The sequence below is a fragment of the Oncorhynchus gorbuscha genome, linkage group LG15 (genome assembly GCF_021184085.1).
Source record: "Oncorhynchus gorbuscha isolate QuinsamMale2020 ecotype Even-year linkage group LG15, OgorEven_v1.0, whole genome shotgun sequence".
NCBI classification, from domain to species: domain Eukaryota; kingdom Metazoa; phylum Chordata; class Actinopteri; order Salmoniformes; family Salmonidae; genus Oncorhynchus; species Oncorhynchus gorbuscha.
The window spans coordinates 47620392-47640697 of NC_060187.1; the positions used below are offsets into that span (position 1 = coordinate 47620392).

At 42.8% G+C, this 20306-nt stretch overlaps 1 protein-coding gene across 2 annotated transcripts; it reads right to left on the reverse strand.

Annotated features, from left to right (window-relative positions):
* Positions 1-843: 843 nt before the first annotated feature.
* LOC123998130 (nexilin-like) lies at positions 844-15179 on the reverse strand. 2 transcript variants are annotated; one of them, XM_046303071.1, is made up of 15 exons: positions 14866-15159; positions 11977-12493; positions 11460-11651; positions 10772-10856; positions 10322-10470; positions 8760-8957; positions 6536-6712; positions 5759-5947; positions 5385-5576; positions 4610-4657; positions 3845-4042; positions 2584-2805; positions 2288-2479; positions 1743-2106; positions 844-1539 (listed from the first exon to the last, which is right to left on the reverse strand). In XM_046303071.1, exons 2-15 carry the CDS (start codon positions 12445-12447, stop codon positions 1526-1528), a joined length of 2691 nt encoding a protein of 896 aa, XP_046159027.1. In that variant the 5' UTR covers positions 12448-12493; positions 14866-15159; the 3' UTR covers positions 844-1525. The 2 variants fall into 2 exon arrangements, with proteins under 2 accessions (XP_046159027.1, XP_046159028.1); XM_046303072.1 differs by lacking the exons at positions 844-1539; positions 4610-4657 and having other exon boundaries at positions 1567-2106; positions 14866-15179.
* Positions 15180-20306: the final 5127 nt, after the last annotated feature.

Genomic DNA, 20306 nt, shown 5'->3' on the forward strand with positions numbered 1-20306 from the left:
CCTTCTTTAGACTAGTTGGGTATCTGGAGCATTAGCATTTGTGGGTTCGATTACAGGCTCAAAATGGCCAGAAACAAATACATTTCTTCTGAAACTTGTCAGTCTATTCTTGTTCTGAGAAATGATGGCTATTCGATGATAGAAATTGACAAGAAACTGAAGATCTCGTTCAACGCTGTGTACTACTCCCTTCACAGAACAGCGCAAACTGGCTCTAACCTGAATAGAAAGAGGAGTGGGAGGCCCCGGTGTCTAGTTTGAGAAACAGAACCCTCACAAGTCCTCAACTGGCAGATTTGTTAAATAGTACCTGCAAAACACCAGTCTCAACGTCAGCAGTGAAGCGACGACTCTGGGATGCTGACCTTCTAGGCAGAGTTGCAAAGAAAAAGCCATATCTCAGACTGGCCAATAAAAATAAAAGATTAAGATGGGCAAAAGAACACAGACACTGGACAGAGGAACTCTGCTTAGAAAGCCAGCATCCCGGAGTCGCCTGACATCACCTCACCTTGACGTTGAGACGGGTGTTTTGCTGGTACTATTTAAATGAAGCTGCTAGTAGAGGACTTGTGAGGCATCTCTTTCTCAAACTATTGTTTCAAAAACAAGGACATTTCTAAGTGACCCCAAACTTGCAAAAGGTGCAACTGAAAATAGTATATGTCTTACAACATTGTAATAAACTACAAATGCCCTAGAATAGAATAGAATCGAATGGAATAAGTAGAAACCCTCCCCTCCCTCCCTCCATCCATCCTTCCATCCATCCATCCCTCCATCCATGCATTTACATCACTGTAATTCATGTTAAAATAAATGATACAACAGTTGCACAGAGACTGGTATTTAGCTAATTTTATTAAAACTTTAAATAAACGTATCACAAATATTTAGGCTAGCATAAAACCAATTGTGTCATTATATTTCAAACCATACAACTATATAATGCATATCATGTAGAGTTGTATTTTAGCTCAACATGAAGAAAAAAACTTTTGGGATATGAAAAATCTTTGTGTACCTTTTAGATTAACAAAATATTAAAAAAGAAAATAAACAAAAATCCTAAATAGATCTTTTTATTAGTAACCAATGTTTCAGATAGATTGTGCATACTGCTGTATCTATTTCACAGGGATTTCAAAAGGCTTTAAATTGGGTTGCACCATATTCTCAAATGAAACTTTATGAAATTTGACCTTTGAAGGGACATTTTCTCAGATGCACAGGCGTTGTCATCTCTGATATGATCACAAAATCAATCTGAACGTCATTCATGGCAGCAATCACTCATGGGACCAATATGTGATTTGGCACAGATTTCATCCTAAACATAATAATGAAAGGGATGAATGATGAGCAATACGTAAACAACATGATCTTGCACTTTTCATTTTGTGTGTATCCCTAGAAGGAATGGCTAGCATAATGCTGTTTCCTCCTCTTTTTGGCTCTAACATGAGATATTACGTTATACAAAAAGAGTGAGAGAGACAGGGAAAGTTCCAGAAAAAGGAAAGCATCAGTAGTCCTCAGCTGGAAGAGAGAAACAGAAAAGGGAGGTGTTACCCATAGATGAACCAGCGGAACCAAGCCAATGAGGAAGAGGAACATGCGATCCCATCCAATCATAGAAAGAGGAGCATGCGATCCCATCCAATCATAGGAAGATCAGAAAACTAAAACAGGAAGTGGTATAATGCAGGCATGCAGTGGTAGTCAGACGGACGATTGCTTACTTTCTATCGTTAGGATACAGGTGCTGGCAGCGGTGCCTCTGCTGTTGACAGCTTTGCACATGTACTCTCCCTCATCCTCTGGGAAGGTCTCTGGTAGGTAGAGGCAGAATGTCTCCCCTCTCTCTATGTACTGATAGTCCTCACAGTCCTGGAGCATATTCCCCTCAAACCACCAGGTCACCTCCGGCTTGGGCTCCCCGGTGATCTTCACCGTGAACCGCACTGGCTCGGCATCCACCACCGATTGGTTCTTCAGGGGCTTCTTAAACCACGGAGCCCCCGACCTGGCGTGGTCCTCCTCATCCTCATAGGCTGCCGAGCCATTGATGATGCTTCCCTCTTCCTCCTCCTCATCTTCCCTTTTCTGCCAAAGACATGACACGTGATATCACATTTTAGATTTGTGGAACCCCTCCCCCCTCTCACATTACCACTTCGGGCTGAACTGAGCTGTCATGCGTTTTTAGAATGGCATGCGTGTCAAGGATGCCCACAGTTTAACAACGAGAAACCCGATGATTGAACCCGATGAAAGAGGGATTTACTTTTTGGAGAGCGGCGTCAATCTCTTGCTGCTCGAACTGCATCCTCTGCAGTTTCTGTTCCTCCACCCTTTTCCTCTCCTCCCCCTCTCTGGCTTTGGCCATTTGTTCGAACCGTGCGCGCATGTCCACCTTCTGTCTGAACGGAGCCTCCTCAGCCCCCTTCTCTGCGTCCTTTTTGCCTTCATCATCCTCCTGAAAAAAACAGCCCTCACAGTGAGTGATTTCAGAAGAACATGATACAGACCAACACGTTGGCGTTCCTAAGCGATTCTGAAGGACCATGCTCAAATATATACCTCCTGGACCCGCTCTTCTTCCCTCTCTTTGATTTCCTCGTCTACGGCCTTTCTCTTTGCTCTCACGTCCTCAATCGTTTTCTGGATCTCCTCGTCTTTCAACTGCTTGATCTTCTCAAACTTGGACTTGAGGTTCTTGGCCTGGATGGAGCCGGTCCTCTTGAGTTTCTTCAGCTCCTCATACTCCTTACTCACTGTATCAGAGCTCTCATTCACTTCATCCTTTGGAAAGAAGCACGTTGAACTGATGAGTGATGAGGATACGATCACAATCGAAGCATACAGTGAGCTCCAAAAGTATTGGGACAGTGACATCTTTTTGTTGTTGTATTGGCTCTGTAGTCCAGCACTTTGGATTTGAAATGGTACAATTGACTACGAGGTTAGTGCAGACTGTCTTTAATTTGAGGGTATTTTCATCCGTATCGGTTGAACCATTTACAAATTACAACACTTTAGTAAAAATTTTAGTACTTGGTCCCATATCCCTAGCGCACAATGATGACATTAAGCTTGTGACTCTACGAACTTGTTGGATTCATTTGCTGTTTGTTTAGGTTGTATTTCAGATTATTTTGTGCCCAATTGAAATTATAATGTATTGTGTCATTTTGGAGTTTATTAAACTTTTATTGTTAATAAGAATAGAATATGTTTCTAAACACTTATACATTATTGTCAATTCTACCATGATTATGGAAAGTCAAAAGCTTGTGGTAATCATTGCTGCTAGGAATATGGCACCAAATACTCAACTTTTGACTAATTTAATACACATATAAGTGAATTTGTCCAAATAGTTTTGGTCCCTAATATTGGGGGACTGCGTACAAAAAGTGCTGTACTTTCTAAACAGTTCACCCGGTATGGATGAGAATACCTGCTTGTATCATTTCAAATCCAAAGTGCTGGAGTACAGAGCCAAAACAACAAAACAATTGCCACTGTCTCAATACTTTTGGACCTCACTGTTGGTCTCATGGTTTAAACTGGAGCCGTATGTATCAAGCGTCTCATAGTAGGAGGGCTGATCTAGGATCAGGTTCCACCTGTCCATGTAATCTTGGGATTGTGATCTAAAAGGCAAAACTGATCATAAATCAGCACTCCTACTCTGAGACGCTTGATAAATACAGTCCCTGGTTCTCCTCATCTTGTCATCAATCTCTGCAGTTGGTAGTTCCATGCCAATATCCATGAGAATTCCCATGTGGGTTTTAGTTAAGAGCATTGTGAGACTGATACCATGTTGATGACTGACCTCTCCCATCTCTTGTCTGAGCTGCTCAAACTCCAGTTTCTCCTGCTCCATTTTCTTTTTGCGCGCCTCCACCTTGCGCTTCCTATCGGCTTCCTCCTTCTGCTTCAGCAGCTCCTCGAAGTTCATCTCTAGTTTCCCAGGGTGCAATGCTTCCTGGGACTCGCTCTTGAACATCCCTTCCTCTTCCTCGTCTAGCACCTGGCGGAATACAAACACAGAGCATTGTGTCATTTGACATTTCACTATAAACCAATCAGAACCAAACAGCACAAATAATCTTGAATCACAAATCAATCATCATATCAGCTTCCAATAGCAATTTAATCCACCGGTTTAACCCTCCCAGAATGATTCACAAACAGTGAAGCACCCAATGAAAAGCGAAGCTAAGCAACATAGTCACATTGAACAGCAAAGCTAAGAGAACCAAAACACATTGATCTTCTCACCAGATACTGTAAAAAGCCATAGAATGAGATTAATATTTTTAATCTCGTTCTAGTAAGTCTTTCAACATCATTGTAGAATCAGTCCAAGTAACCAGGACACATTATTACACACTGATGGGGAGCCACTTTTAAAGCAAGCCAGCAGTGTTAGTATGCCTACTGAATATCCCATTCATACAGACCATTCACATCCATGCATATGACCTTTGACTTACAATAAGAACTTACAGTATTAGCAGTTCATGGGAAACACTGTGTTATTTCTTCTTAGTCAGTGTACAAGTACAATTGTCATTTGAAAGTGAAAATATCTTACTTCTCCATCTTGATATGAAGTCTTAGATTTTTCCCGATCCAGGGGGCTCTTTAAGAAGATAATTTGAAAGTAGGAACAGCAATTGCAAGTGTAGTGTTTCAGTAACGTTACATCATCATGTAGGATTAATCCATGTCCTATTATAGACCAATTAGAGATTGAGTTCTTATATTAAATATAGACTTCCTCAAATGTTAATATTGGGGTTAGTTTCCAGTAGATTATAGCAACATTGGTCCCACTTTAAACAGACTATAACTTTAAATGAACGATAAGAACTATGGAGTCATAATAAGGCCTTCATAAGGCCTACACAAATCATTTATAAGCAAATGTCATTTGCAGTTTGTTTAAAGTGTGAGCATTACATTGGATATGAGCTCAGATGACACATCTGGATCAAGCCGAGTTCAAAATAGCGCACAGCGTGAGAAACTGAAGGTATTCATCTATGACATACACACACGCAAGACAAGTTGTGGCTCTAATCATGATGAAAAAACAGGAATAAATTATTCATCAAAATATTTGTAATCTTTTCACATGCTCCTTCTGAACGTAGCCTACTATAACCTACATGTTAGCGCAGGGCTTCATAAGCAACATGCTGGTGCTGCCTGCAGAGGTGTGTTCATAGAGATCCTATGATTCACAAATGTGCCTAAAATATTATTTTTTTCCTGGCAAGATGGCAGATTTTTTTTATCATGATGCTAAGATACCAAATTCCACTAGTGAATTGTAGGATCTTTATGGGTATGTTACCCAGTCCTACCATATTCTTGCGGGCCTCTGCAAAGAGCCTCTTCTCCTCCTCCAGCCTCCTCTTGGCCTCCTCCTCTGCTTTCTTCTCCTCCGCCTCTCTCCTCTGACGCTCCTTATCCTCGAAGCTGACGCACAGCTTCCCTGGCTTGCTGCCCTCCAGGTTCAGCATGGCCAGGAACATCTCATCATCATCATCCACTATCTGGAGAAGGAGGACAACAACGAAAGAGCTCAAACTAGTGTCTGACATCTCGGGGTGGTATCAGTATGAAAAAGGAACTCCAAACCATCTCCTATGACATGGCAATGACCATAGGAGATGGCAAGATAGCACAAACAGATCTGGGGACCAGGTGTAGTGACCATTATATTACTCTCACTGACCATGCTTTTCCTGGCCTCAGCGAAAGCCCTCCTCTCCTCTTCCATTCGTCTCTTGTACTCTGCCTCTGCTGCCTTGCGCTCATTCTCTACCCTCTGTTTCTCAAGCTCCTCGAAGCTCAGCCTTAGTTTACCAGGCTGGATCACCTCTCTCTCGCCCTGAGCTCCTTGTGAGTCCTCCTCATCGTCGCCCTGCAAACACATCAACTTCCAAAATCACACAAGGCACAAGGCTGGGAAGTATAGCTCAGTTGGTTAGAACGCAGCGCTAACAACAACAACAGTGCAGGTTCAATCTGGGAAAAGCCTCAAAGCACCTTATCGAAGCTTGATTGTACGTAGTGCTAAGTAAATGCTACTGTAATCAATGCATTGACTGTTTAATACAGGTTTTTTTCAGAGGGGTTTTCTTGTTCAGAAAAGATGGATCGTTTTAGGCCTCATCCCATGTTTACGAGATTATGTTCACCTTTATAACTACATTATACACACCAACATGCAAGCTCTGACAGATTGAGATTGCTTCTTTAAAAGTCTCATCAAGACCTAAAGATGCCACAAGTCAACTTGACACTTCAAAAGCACAAGAGAAAAGATTTGCAGGATGTATGAAGGGGATATGCAGCGTTGGTACAGAATGGCCACACTGATAATTTACCACCAAGGTTTACTGTATCTAGCAAGTTGGAAATATCTCAGCTATCACAAGGAAAGTACAGGCCATTGAAACGTAATATTCTAATAAGGAATGAGCTAATAGTGTTTTATAAGATCTGTCACCATTTCCAGCTTGGCCACTTCGAAGGCTTTCTTCTCCTCTTGCAGACGTCGTTTAGCTTCCCTCTCAGCCTGCTTCCTCAGCCTTTCCTGCCTCTCCTTCTCCGCCTCCTCAAACGTCATCTTCAGCTTCCCAGGAGTCACCTGTTCCTTCTCCGTGGGTTGCTCCTCATCCTCATCCTGCGTTGACCAAGACAGTCTACTTTAGAGACCACCATATCCACATGAAGTAGTGACACAGAACGGCTGTCATGAAAGATGAGATTTTCCTAGAAACACCTACAGTGCCTTGCAAAAGTATTCATCCCCCTTGGCGTTTTTCCTATTTTGTTGCATTACAACCTGTAACTTAAATGGATTTTTATTTGGATTCCATTTAATGGACATGCACAAAATAGGTCAAATTGGTGAAGTGAAATGAAAAAAATTACAAACAGAAAGGTTGTGCGTGCATATGTATTCACGCTCTTTGCTATGAAGCCCCTAAATAAGATCTGGCGCAACCAATTACCTTCAGATGTCACATAATTAGTTGAATAAAGTCCACCTGTGTGCAATATAAGTGATCTGTCACATGATCTCAGTGTATATATACATCTGTTCTGAAAGGCCCCAGAGTCTGCAACACCACTAAGCAAGGGGCACCACCAAGCAAGTGGCACAATGAAGACCAAGGAGCTCTCCTAACAGGTCAGGAACAAAGTTGTGGAGAAGTACAGATCAGTGTTGGGTTATAAAAGAATATTGGAAACTTTGAACATCCCATGGAGCACCATTAAATACACTATTAAACAATTGAATTAATGGCACCACAACAAACCTGCCAAGAGAGGGCCGCCCTCCAAAACTCATGGACCAGGCAAGGAGGGCATTAATCAGAAAGGCAACAACGAGACCAAAGATAACCCTGAAGGAGCTGCAAAACTCCACAGCGGAGATTGGAGTATCTGTCCATAGGACCATTTTAAGCCGTACACTCCACAGAGCTGGGCTTTACGGAAGAGTGGTCAGAAAGAGCCATTGTTTAAAGAAAAAAATAAGAAAACACGTTTGGTGTTCGCCAAAAGGCATGTGGGAGACTCCCCAAACATATCGAAGAAGGTACTCTGGTCAGATGAAACTGAAATTGAGCTTTTGGTCATCAAGGAAAACACTACGTCTGGCACAAACCCAACATCTCTCATCACCCCGAGAACACCATCCCCACAGTGAAGCATGGTGGTGGCAGCATCATGCTGTGAGGATGTTTTTCATCGGCAGGGACTGGGAAACTGGTCAGAATTGAAGGAATGATGGATGGTGCTAAATACAGGGAAATTCTTGAGGGAAACCTGTTTCAGTCTTCCAGAGATTCGAGACTGGGACGGAGGTTCACCTTCCAGCAGGACAATGACCCGAAGCATACTGCTACAGCAACACTCGAGTGGTTTATGGGGAAACATTTAAATGTCTTGGAATGGCCTAGTCAAAGCCCAGACCTCAATCCAATTGAGAATCTGTAGTATGACTTAAAGATGACTGTACACCAGCGGAACCCATCCAACTTGAAGGAGCTGGAGAAGAATGGGCAAAAATCGCAGTGGCTAGATGTGCCAAGATTAGAGAGACATGCCCCAAGAGACTTGCACCTGTAATTGCCGCAAAAGGTGGCGCTACAAAGTATTGACCTTGGGGTGAAAAGTTACGCACGCTCAATTTTTCTGTTTTTTTGTGTTATTGCTTGTTTCTTTCACAATAAAATATATTTTGTATCTTCAAAGTGGTAGGCATGTTGTGTAAACAAATAATACAACCCCCCCCAAAATCCATTTTAATACCAGGTTGTAAGGCAATAAAATAGGAAAAATGCCAAGGGGGTGAATACTTTCACACGCCACTGTAAGCTGTTCCTTTGTCCTACCAAAACTACTTCTCTGTGGGCTGCTCCTCATCCTGCTTTGATATAAACAATCTACACTTAGACCCCCATTTTACCACAAGGTATTGACACAGACAGAATAGATTTCATTAAGGATTTTCCTTGAAACACTTAAGCTCTTTCTTTGTCCTGTGGGCTGACATAAACAATCTACACCTAGACCACCATATTCCCACGAAGTATTGTATTGAATTTTGACACAGACACATAGATATAATTTGGATCACATGGATTTTCCAAGATTTCCTCCTAAAACAGTTACGCTGCCAGTCCCGCCAAAGCCTATTGGAAAGGTCCTCCTCAGCTCACCTGTACAACCGAGCGCCGCTTAGCCTCGCGGAAGGACTGCTTGTTTTCGTCGTAGCGCTTCTTCTTCTCCTCCTCGGTCCTCTTCTTCAGCTCTTCCTCACGGTTCTTCTCCAGGTCCTCAAAGTTCATCTTGATCCTGCCTGGAGGTCGCGACGGCTTCGATGGCACCACACAGACCAGGATGCTGTCATCTCCCTCCTGACATAAGTGGAGCCATTGTGAGAAAAGGAAATTACATTCAACATGAGATAAGATATGATATAATAAGACAGTACTTTATTGATTCCTAAAGGGGGTTTAGCACATAAAACATCAGCAACACAAACCATTTCCTGGTTTGTGAACTTGACAAGTGCTAAAGTGGTTGTGTTTAACCAAGTAATGGACTAAAGCTATGTTATACATTATGAAATTACTAGTTGATACCTGCCTATGTTATGTCAAAATAAAGAGAAAAATCCCCACTAACAAAACACAGAGAGAGAGAGAGAGAGAGAGAGAGAGAGAGAGAGAGAGAGAGAGAGAGAGAGAGAGAGAGAGAGAGAGAGAGAGAGAGAGAGAGAGAGAGAGAAGAGAGAGAGAGAAGCTAACAGCCCATAAAAGAGAACATTCTTTCGGCCTAATGGCCACCATTTTCAATGGGTCAGTCTGTGAATGTCAGCCCTAAAATAGGAGGGGCTAATTTAGTCAGTGGTGTGGGAAACAGTTGCCAGTCACATGTTGTCTACACCTGACAGTGTATGTGGCTCAAGCAGCAGCAGAACTTGTAAGCACGGTGGCCTAATTGTTTATAGCTCACTCGGCCAGTACTGGCTCAGGTTAAAGCTACCGCCCACCCTCAATAAAGACTTCCCCAAGTTTTGTCTCACTACTATACAGTCAAGGTACATGCAGTAGGTTGCAGTGAAAGGAGACAATGGAGATTGAAGTCCATATAGCTTTCACCTTGTTCAAGAAACAAATAGATCACTGGAGTAGAACGGAGATCAACAACGTGTGTACAGTGAGCACTGAATACAAGCATTAGTCATAATGCTTCCTAGTACTTCCTAGTGTGTATTGTCACTTACTGAAATCTACCACCTTATTGTATCTAGGTCAACATGAATTTGGAGAACAGGCTTCGGTCCAGTTTGGCATGGTTATAGCTACAGCATTGCAACTAGCGCTGAATGCCTTTCGAAAGCAGCAATTTCGTTTGTGATCCATTCTAAGGATACTAAAGCCACTACGCGATGACAAGTGAGGAAAACCTTGTTCAACTTGACAGATACACCCAAAATTCATAGCATACGACCTGAATGTGTGTTCTCAGAGCTGCTGTGGCATGCAGCCCACTGGACTCCACTGTAGGATTTCCCTCCAACCTGCACCAACTGTTAGCGTTTCAAATGGCACTTAAAATAACTCATCTGGGCGGCAGCTGAGGATTACCTGACTGATTACACATAGATGGAGGCCAGTCCCTCAGTAGAGGCAGCAACTGAGCAATCCAGCCCCACTGCCCCACTTCCCCTATAGGCTACACTACAGTATACCTGGAAGTAATCCCGCATGTTTACCTCTGCGGCTTTCTTGGCCAGCTCCTTCTGCATCTTCGCTTTCTCCATGATGTCCTGGGTGGCGCGCTTCTTCCTCTCCTCCTCCATCCTCTTCCTCTCCTCCTCCTGTCTCTGCTTCTCCATCTCGGCAAACTTCCCCTTCACGCTACCTGTAGAGTGTAGAACCCACACGTAGATGATGGTGAAGATGAGGCCACAGCACAAACAGGGTCGTGTTCATTAGGCATGCAACGTTTTAAAACGTTTTGCAGCTGGAATTGAAAATGAGCGCTCCTTATTGGATGAGTCCAGGTAGTCCCTCCCTTTTTCAGTCCGTATCCTTTCAGTTTGTTGCCAAATGAATTTGCCCCATGGGTTGAGATGAGAATTAGAACAGAGCCCTCTTCCTCAGTCCTCTCCCACAGCCCACCTGCCCTCCTCTACACCCTCAACAATACCCCCATTTCCTACCTGTGATCTTGGGGACGTAGGATTTCTCTACCTTGGCTGGCTTCACCTCCTCCTCCTCATCACTGGAGGCAAGTAGTTCTTTTATCTGTGGTGGATCAGAGGGAGAGCTTTGCTGAGAGGTTACCAGTTTATCTGGGATCATCTGCTTTGCACGCTCAGGAGCCATGCTGGTCCCAGCAAGTTCTCAAGCCCCTAATCCTGTGTAATTGCACATGCATGTGACCTGCAGGGAGGCCTCTGATTGGATCATGTGGTTGTGACATGGGGGCGATCAGCATGAAGGCATCCCGTCTCGGAGAGTTGACTACAATAGTACAGGGTGTTTTCTCCCCCCCCCCCCTCCCCCCTGAGTATCAATGTGTTAATCCCTCGTATCGGTCACTGTTTGTTTTACCACGCTGCAACCTGTGATACAGCTTGTGATAAAGGACAACATGCATAAAATGCACAGTTGATTTAGTATGTTATCAGTAATTATCAGTAAAGAAATGTTTAGAATAATGGATAAAAGCACAACACAAACACAATTATAAGGTACTTCAATTAAATTTAAAAAAAATAAAAAATCTGCACAAAGTGATGTGATGATGTTCTCCAGTACACCCACACTGTGGTTGTTGAGGCTAGTGCTCCATACCATGCAGGTCACAGTTAGTTGGGGTTATCTCTGTCTTGTTTGACCTCCGACCTGTTGCTTCCTGCGGTTGTATTCCCTCTCCTTGACATACTGCTCCTTCCTCTTCTGGTGCTCCTCCTGGCTCCTCCTACTATTGCGCTCCTCCCTGGCCTTCTGCATGGCCTCAAACTTGTTCTTCACGTCAGCCTTACCAATCTGGGGCACGTAGCTCCTGGCCACTGGCTTTTTGAAGTGCAGGAGTCTCTGGAGAAAGATGAAGATACACGTGTCAATGTAAAAAAAAAAAATTGTAAAGGATTGGGAGTGTGCTAAGGGAAAGATTCATAGGAGTGAGATCCATAGGGCTGAGAGTCTCAGAACTCAAACACGTTTTGAATAGTGCCATTCAGTTGAACGCTGCAGAAACCTTATGAGAGATCTACAGGCACGCTCCCTGATGTAACATCAGTAATTGTCTCGACAACCGACAATATTTCATGTTGAACATGTCCAGAAGTAAACCTTACTATTCAGTAAGCTAATACGTCCACTCCAACAGGATAAACTCACAGATATGGCTGTGCCTCACCTCTTGTTTCAGTGCCACTTCAGATATGTTCTGTAACTGGTCTCTCTCTTCTTCCTCTTTTTCATTGTCCATGTCGTGAGCCACACCATTTTGTGCCTCATCCTTCTTGTCCTTCCTCGATCTTGACCTTTGCATCGGCTTGTCCTTTGCCGTGTCATTTTCCCTGTGCTCCGCCTCACTCATGTCGTGTGCCTCGTCTTCCTCGTCCTCCTCAGGCTCTGTGTGAACCTCGTCCTCTTCGGTGTGAACCTCTTCCTCATTCTCGCTAAGTGCCTTGTCATGCTTGTCAGGTGGGGCATCGTCCTCTTTGTGTGCCCCGAGACCGTGCCACTCGGTCGCGACGTCGCCATGCGCGTTCTCGTTCGTATCGGGTGCCGCGTCACTCGTGTCGCGTGCCACATCGTTCAGGCCGTGTGCCACATCAGTCGTGTCGTATGCGACATCCGCAACATTCTGTGCCACCTCAGTCATGTCTGCGCCACTCTGACAAATTGACAAGGTCCTCTTCAAATGTTACCTGTCAAAAAAAGAAAAGGTAACATTACGGTATCGTACATTTAACAACCTATTCATCTTCACATAATCACTTTATTATTTATTGTGCATATCGCTTTAACAATTATATTAAGCTCCTCTTTCCCATATTCAAACTTACTCGACCAAAAAATGCTAACTAAATGTAGTCTCATTCATCTCAACCATCATCGAAGATGTAATGGTCTGACAGATCTACCAATGATGGACTTCAGATTGAGCTGACTGAACGAACTACATTGAATAGGCAACCATTTTACAGGTAAACATTACAAATGGCCCTTTCTGAAATGCGGTGTGGTAAATGGCTAGCCTATATGGACGTCAAGAATGTGTGTAACTTTGAATATCTGTCATTGTTTTTACTACCCTACATATTACACTGGAAAGCACTTTGTGACAACTACTGTAAAAGGCCTCTATAAAACACATTAGATTGATTAATTAATACCCTGCCTACACAATATCACATTATAAATAAACACAATTGCTGAGCATCTGAAATCTTGCGAGTGTCTGTTTGGGGAGGCAGGCACCTCATGGCTGCTGCAGTTTAGGGGAGGAAAGGGTTGCTCCTCCTCCTCCCCAGTGCAGGGTCAGAACGCTAAGTATAGCCCACTTGTGTGTCCAGGCCATGTGATCATGGCTATTTCTGATGAGTGATATGCGGTGGGATAGAGCTAGGGTCGGCAGCCGCATGTCGCCCAACAGACCCTTGACAAAACGGACAGACTTAGTCCCAGACAATCGGATGAGCAAGAGATGTTTGGGCCATAGAGTCATCAGACACTAAAAAGGTTCCTGTTGATCCGTGTGTTAGAAATCTAAGCTTGGCATCTGGCATGGCTATACATTTTGAATATGTTCTCATCAATTCACATGGTAATAATACTGACGTAAACAGTCAGGGGTTTGCGGTGAACAAAGGGCAGTGCAAAGTACTGCTAAACATGTGCATGTGACCAATACAATTTGATTTGATTTGAATTTTTAAAAAGATAGGCCAACAAATACAATGTCATTGATTTGACTGATTGATGGATTGAACGATTTTTGTCAAAAGGACCACCTGTTGCAAATTTAACTTTGAATTCAAGTTCAGATAGATTTCCCATTACACACCTGATAGACAACTGTGTTGGCACATATCACATCAACTACTGTGAGTACGACAACTACTGTGACGTTGATGGTATGGATTACCAGTCTGAGAGTAACAGGTAATTAACTGGATTCTAACAATATATGAATAACCCATGGCTTCTTTCAAACAAAAAAATTGTATCTCAACCAATGCACTATTAGACTGGGATCAGTGCATCTGTTACAGCTGTGGATTTGGTCATCAGAATACACTGCCCTCTTCAATCCAGCTGTGACAACCAGGCATCATAATAATGGTGATAATTCATGTAAATGTTTTTTTACATTTTTTTTAAATGATACCCTTTTTATGGCAAACTTGTCTCTTTGTATATTACAAATGGACACTAATCCAAATGATGCAATATAGGGATGCAGTGACCAAACACAAAGCCCAAGTCACCATTTCTCTACAAAGAAGTTGTCAAGCCTTTGCTGAAACACAAATACCATTAGAAAATATAATTCCAGGCACATTTATAGTATTGTTGAAGCACTTCCATATGGTGTATAAACTTAAGTAGCCTATCAATCATGACCTCATATTTAATCATTTAGAGTATAACATATTGGCAAGAGGAGTTATTACCGTAAAAAAAAAGATCTACAGTCTATTGAATTACAGTTACACCCATGAGTACTTTTCTTGACCCCACATTTCATACAAGGATTTGCCTCAAATAACTTGAACTGCCATATAATAGTTAACCAACACATTTAGGCCTGGCAAGTGAAGTCCTATTTTGGTCTAACAGATATACTCAGCTGCCACTAAATACCATGACAATGTGCTAGAAGAATCTGTGTGTTCAAATAAAAAATAATCTGTGTTTTAAAAGAACATATCTGGATTTCTTTGATGTTTGGTCATGTTAGACCGACATTAAAAAGTAAGAGTACCAAACTAACAGAATATTTTATTTTACAGCTAAACAAAACATGTTTTTGTGTAATTTTTTTATACCCAACAGCTGAATGACAAAGCAAAGTCAACTAGGCCTGACTGAAACATTATAACTTTCAATATTTCATCTTTTTTTATGACTAAATTATAGTTTGCCTAGCATTCTTTAAAAACATGTACATTACAAATCTCAATTTAAAGATCAACACTTGAGGGGCAAATTTGAAACTCTCCCCAACAGGTGAATTTTAACATCCACATAACACACGTTATCTTCAACTAAAGTCTTGCAGGAAAAAAACGTTTACCTGTTTCAGTGTAATATCCTCCTTTATCATATGAATTTTCTGTACAAATAGTGGATTAAAACAAACGTAATGGCAAGATGACAAATCCCAATTTGTCAAAGCACGGAGATGTGTGCGCCCTGTTCACTGTCAGACGACTCAAAGTCGAATGGGTGAGGTTACATATCCGTAACCAGCTTCCATAAAAGTAGGCCTACCGCTACTTTTGCCGTCTAACGCATTCCGCGCGCGCCAGCGCCAGCTTCAGCTGTCGCCTCAAATACGCACGGTGCTTTCTTTTCGCTTGATGCAGATACAGCTGCAGTTCTCTCAGCCAGTCTCCCTGCCTGTGTTTGTATTTGTCAAATGGTATATTCCCTGCCTTTATAACGACATTGCGTGAGTTAAGGAAGGCTACATTTAATAAACTATTTTGTTGGCATGTTATCTTTCAGCAATTTGGCTACTACTAGTCCTATGATTGACCCTTTTCCACCAGAACATACATATTGTCTTTTTAAAAAATGCTGACAGTGTGGTAGGCTTGCTATTTGAACATGTCCAGTGGAGGCTGCTGGGAGGAAGACGGCTCATAATAATGTCTAGAACGGAGCGAATGGAATGGTATCAACTGATGAGTTTGTTGTATTTGATACCATTCCACCTATCCCACACCAGCCATTACCAGGAGCCTGTCCTCCCCAATTAAGGTGCCACCAACCTCCTGTGGTTGAGACATAAACATGTGTGAAACTTGCACAATACTGAACTCATCATTAGGCCTATGTCAAATATAAAAATGGTGTTTACATGAGAGACCGGCTCAAACTCGTGATAGGGTATGCCTACTTCTCAGGACGCATTCCAAGTTCCACTGTTCATCCCTAACTTTTATATGGAATACATTCATAATCAGCTCGGGACACAGTCTAAGGTGGCAGGTACCCTGGTGGTTAGAGTGTTAGGCCAGTAATCAAAAGGTTGCTGGTTCAAATACCTGAGCTGACACAGTAAAAAAGCTTGAGCAAGTCACTTATCCCTAATTTGCTTCAGGGTTGCCATACTACTATGTCTGACCCTGGAAAACAACACATTTCACTGCACCTATCTGCTTGTTGGTGTTGAGAGGCAGGATGGCTTATCTGGTATGAGTGAAAGCAGGTTGCCTTTGTTTTCCCACTGCAGCCCAGCAATAACCCAAATATCACTGTCACTGTGCTAAGGCTACATATCAGTGTCTCAAGGGCCATACAATAACAGGTTTATAGTCTTATTTTGTCATATAATAACCCACATATTCCATATACAGCATCAGTCATTTAGGGTCAAGCATTTGTCCAAAGGCTATACCATTCTGTATGATATTACTAACCCCACTACTCCTCATAGTAGGCTGATGCCTCTGAAGTATGATGAGAAAGTAGTGTTCACCAAGGGAAAAATGGTGGTGTAGATATTGGGGGAGGGACGAACAGTAGCTGGGGGGTCCTCCCCTGGAATTGTTTTTGAGATTTCCTGCAATTTCCTGCCATCCTATACAGTTTGGCATGACTTATTAACCTTCGATTGAGGGGTTTTGAGGGGGATATGGAAGGGTATTTTGAAAACACAGTATAAGTGGGGGGGGACACTTCAAAAACCCCACCTCAAATCTCAACTGTTTAAAAAGTGCTCGCTATTTCCTCATAGAGGATGATGTCAATTCAGATCAAATCAAATCACATTTTGTCGTGACATGCTTCGTAAACAACAGGTGTGGACTGACAGTGAAATGCTTACTTAAGGAAATAATAGAAAAGTAAATCACGTAATGATAAAAGTAATAATAGATACACAATGAGTAACGATAACTTGGTTATATGCAAGGGGTACCAGTCCCGAGTCAGTGTGCAGGGGTACAAGGTAATTGAGGTAGATATGTACATATAACAAGGAATAAAGTAACAGATAGTAAACAGTAGCAGCAGTGTATGTGATGAGGAGGATGAGCTGGCCAATCAGCGGTCATGAATATCTTTTACGACCGGTATACCATTCTCTTGTTGGGGTAAGCCCACACCATTCCAACACAGAAAACCTGCTTTATAACATACTTAACAAAACATTTTGAAAGGAAAACTATTTCACCCATACTGGAATTAATTATAGGTCATATTTCATAGAAATCTGGAAACACTGGACAACAAAGCCTCCTTCACTCACGCTGCCAAGCTTACCCTAGTAAAACTGACTATCCTACCGATCCTCGACTTCGGCGACGTCATCTACAAAATTGCTTCCAACACTCTACTCAGCAAACTGGATGCAGTTTATCACAGTGCCATCCGTTTTGTCACTAAAGCACCTTATACTACCCACCACTGCGACTTGTATGCTCTAGTCGGCTGGCCCTCGCTACATATCCGTCGCCAGACCCACTGGCTTCAGGTCATCTACAAGGCCATGCTAGGCAAAGCTCCGCCTTATCTCAGCTCACTGGTCACGATGGCAACACCCATCCATAGCACGCGCTCCAGCAGGTGTATCTCATTGATCATCCCTAAAGCCAACACCTCATTCGGCCGCCTTTCGTTCCAGTACTGTGAAGGGAACGAATTGCAAAAATCGCTGAAGTTGGAGACTTTTATCTCCCTCACCAACTTCAAACATCAGCTAGCTGAGCAGCTAACCGATCGCTGCAGCTGTACATAATCTATTGGTAAATAGCACACCCATTTTCACCTACTTCATCCCCACAGTTTTTATTTATTTGCTTTTCTGCTCTTTTGCACACCAATATTTCTACCTGTAGATGATCATTTATCACTCCAGTGTTAATCTGCAATATTGTAATTATTCGCCTACCTCCTCATGCCTTTTGCACACATTGTATATAGACTCCCCTTTTTTCTCTGTGTTATTGACTTGTTAATTGTTTACTCCATGTGTAAATCTGTGTTGTCTGTTCACACTGCTATGCTTTATCTTGGCCAGGTCGCAGTTGCAAATGAGAACCTGTTCTCAACTAGCCTACCTGGTTAAATAAAGGTGAAATACATTTTTTTTTAAAAGGTCGACTTGGGTCAAAAACACAAAAATAACTGCTTTAAACTGTATAACTGATCAATCCACCATCATACCAGGTCATTTAATGCTTACATTAATTTTTTTATGTATAACATATTTGGCTACAGAAGTGCCATTTCTTACCGATCTCTACAGCTTCCGTCCAAAAACAAGTCCTGTGAAATGACGTCAACGCGTACTGGAGGAGTTACTGGCTAGCTAAAGTGGCTAACAAACTAGCTTTGTTTGTCACGGTGCGCATGACCCGAACGACACATCGATGAACGACCAAAGGCATACCTCATTTCTGTTTGAAAATTGAGAAAGAGAAGAGTTTGAATTTTTTTCTTGAAAGCAAATTTCTTGCAATTCTAAACATTTTGCCATCGCTTATGATACGGTCATATACAATCTTTAGGGGGATTTTAGAGAAACTAACAGGGGGGGGGGTTGACCTATTCTGAATATTGTAGCAATTTTAACCTATGGTGCTCACCATAGTGAAGGATGTAATAGAAACCCTGATTCAGACACATTTGTCAGCTCTTATCAGTCTCACTAATGGCAGTCTCACAGCTGCTTACTCACTGACTCACTGGCCAGTCTGGCCTCTTCTTCACACAGCTGGAGCATTAGGAGCATTAGGAGCATGTTTGTGAGCAGTACACTGGCCATGCACAGGAATGTATCATGTATCAGGGCGCCGGAGAAGATGGCTGACGTTTTACGTGCTCCTAACCAATTGTGTTTTTTTTTGTTTTGTTTTTTGTGTTGTTTGTAACTTATTTTTGAACTCATTCCGTACATGATGTTGCTGCTACAGTCTCCTATGACCGAAAATAACTTCTGGACATCAGAACAGCAATTACTCACCACGAACTGGCAGAAGCTTTTTTTTTCATTTAACAAGTACGACGAGCCCGATGTGAAGGACATTCTGCTTTCCCGGGAACAGGTCCAAATCCCCGTCATTTGCGTGAATAGAAGACAGAGAAAAAGAGGACGGTGGTCGGGCTGCCTTCTGAGAATTCAGAGGTAATCGAATAAACCCCCACTACAGTGGCTTGTGAAAGTATTCACGCACCTTGGCATTTTTCCTATTTTGTTGCCTTACAACCTGGAATTAAAATAGATTTTGGGGGGGTTGTATCATTTGATTTACACAACATGCCTACCACTTTGAAGATACAAAATATTTGTTGGGGTGAAACAAACAAGAAATAACACAAAAGACACCTTTTGCAGCGATTACAGCTGCAAGTCTCTTGGGGCATGTCTCTATAAGCTTGGCACATCTAGCCACTGGGATGTTTGCCCATTCTTCAAGGCAAAACTGCTCCAGCTCCTTCAAGTCGGATGGGTTCAGCTGGTGTACAGCAATCTTTAAGTCATACCACAGATTCTCAATTGGATTGAGGTCTGGGCTTTGACTAGGCCATTCCAAGACATTTAAATGTTTCCCCATAAACCACTCGAGTGTTGCTGTAGCAGTATGCTTCGGGTCATTGTCCTGCTGGAGGGTGAACCTCCGTCCCAGTCTCAAATCTCTGGAAGACTGAAACAGGTTTCCCTCAAGAATTTCCCTGTATTTAGCGCCATCCATCATTCTTTAAATTCGGACCAGTTTCCCAGTCCCTCCCAATGAAAAAGATCCCCACAGTGAAGCATGGTGGTGGCAGCATGGTGTTCTCGGGGTGATGAAAGGTTTTGGGTTTGTGCCAGACATAGTGTTCTTCTTGATGGCCAAAAAGCTCAATTTTAGTACTTTCTTCCATATGTTTGGGGAGTTCTCTCACGTCACCCCGCTCCTCCGCTCTCTCCACTGGCTTCCAGTTGAAGCTCGCATCCGCTACAAGACCATGGTGCTTGCCTACGGAGCTGTGAGGGGAACGGCACCTCAGTACCTCCAGGCTCTGATCAGGCCCTACACCCAAACAAGGGCACTGCGTTCATCCACCTCTGGCCTGCTCGCCTCCCTACCACTGAGGAAGTACAGTTCCCGCTCAGCCCAGTCAAAACTGTTCGCTGCTCTGGCCCCCCAATGGTGGAACAAACTCCCTCACGACGCCAGGACAGCGGAGTCAATCACCACCTTCCGGAGACACCTGAAACCCCACCTCTTTAAGGAATACCTAGGATAGGATAAAGTAATCCTTCTCACCCCCCCCTTAAAAGATTTAGATGCACTATTGTAAAGTGGCTGCCCCACTGGATGTCATAAGGTGAATGCACCAATTTGTAAGTCGCTCTGGATAAGAGCGTCTGCTAAATGACTTAAATGTAAATGTAATGTAAATGTAATGAGTCTCCCACATGCCTTTTGGCGAACATCAAACGTGTTTGCTTATTTCTTTCTTTAAGCAATGGCTTTTTTTCTGACCACTCTTCTGTAAAGCCCAGCTCTGTGGAGTGCACGG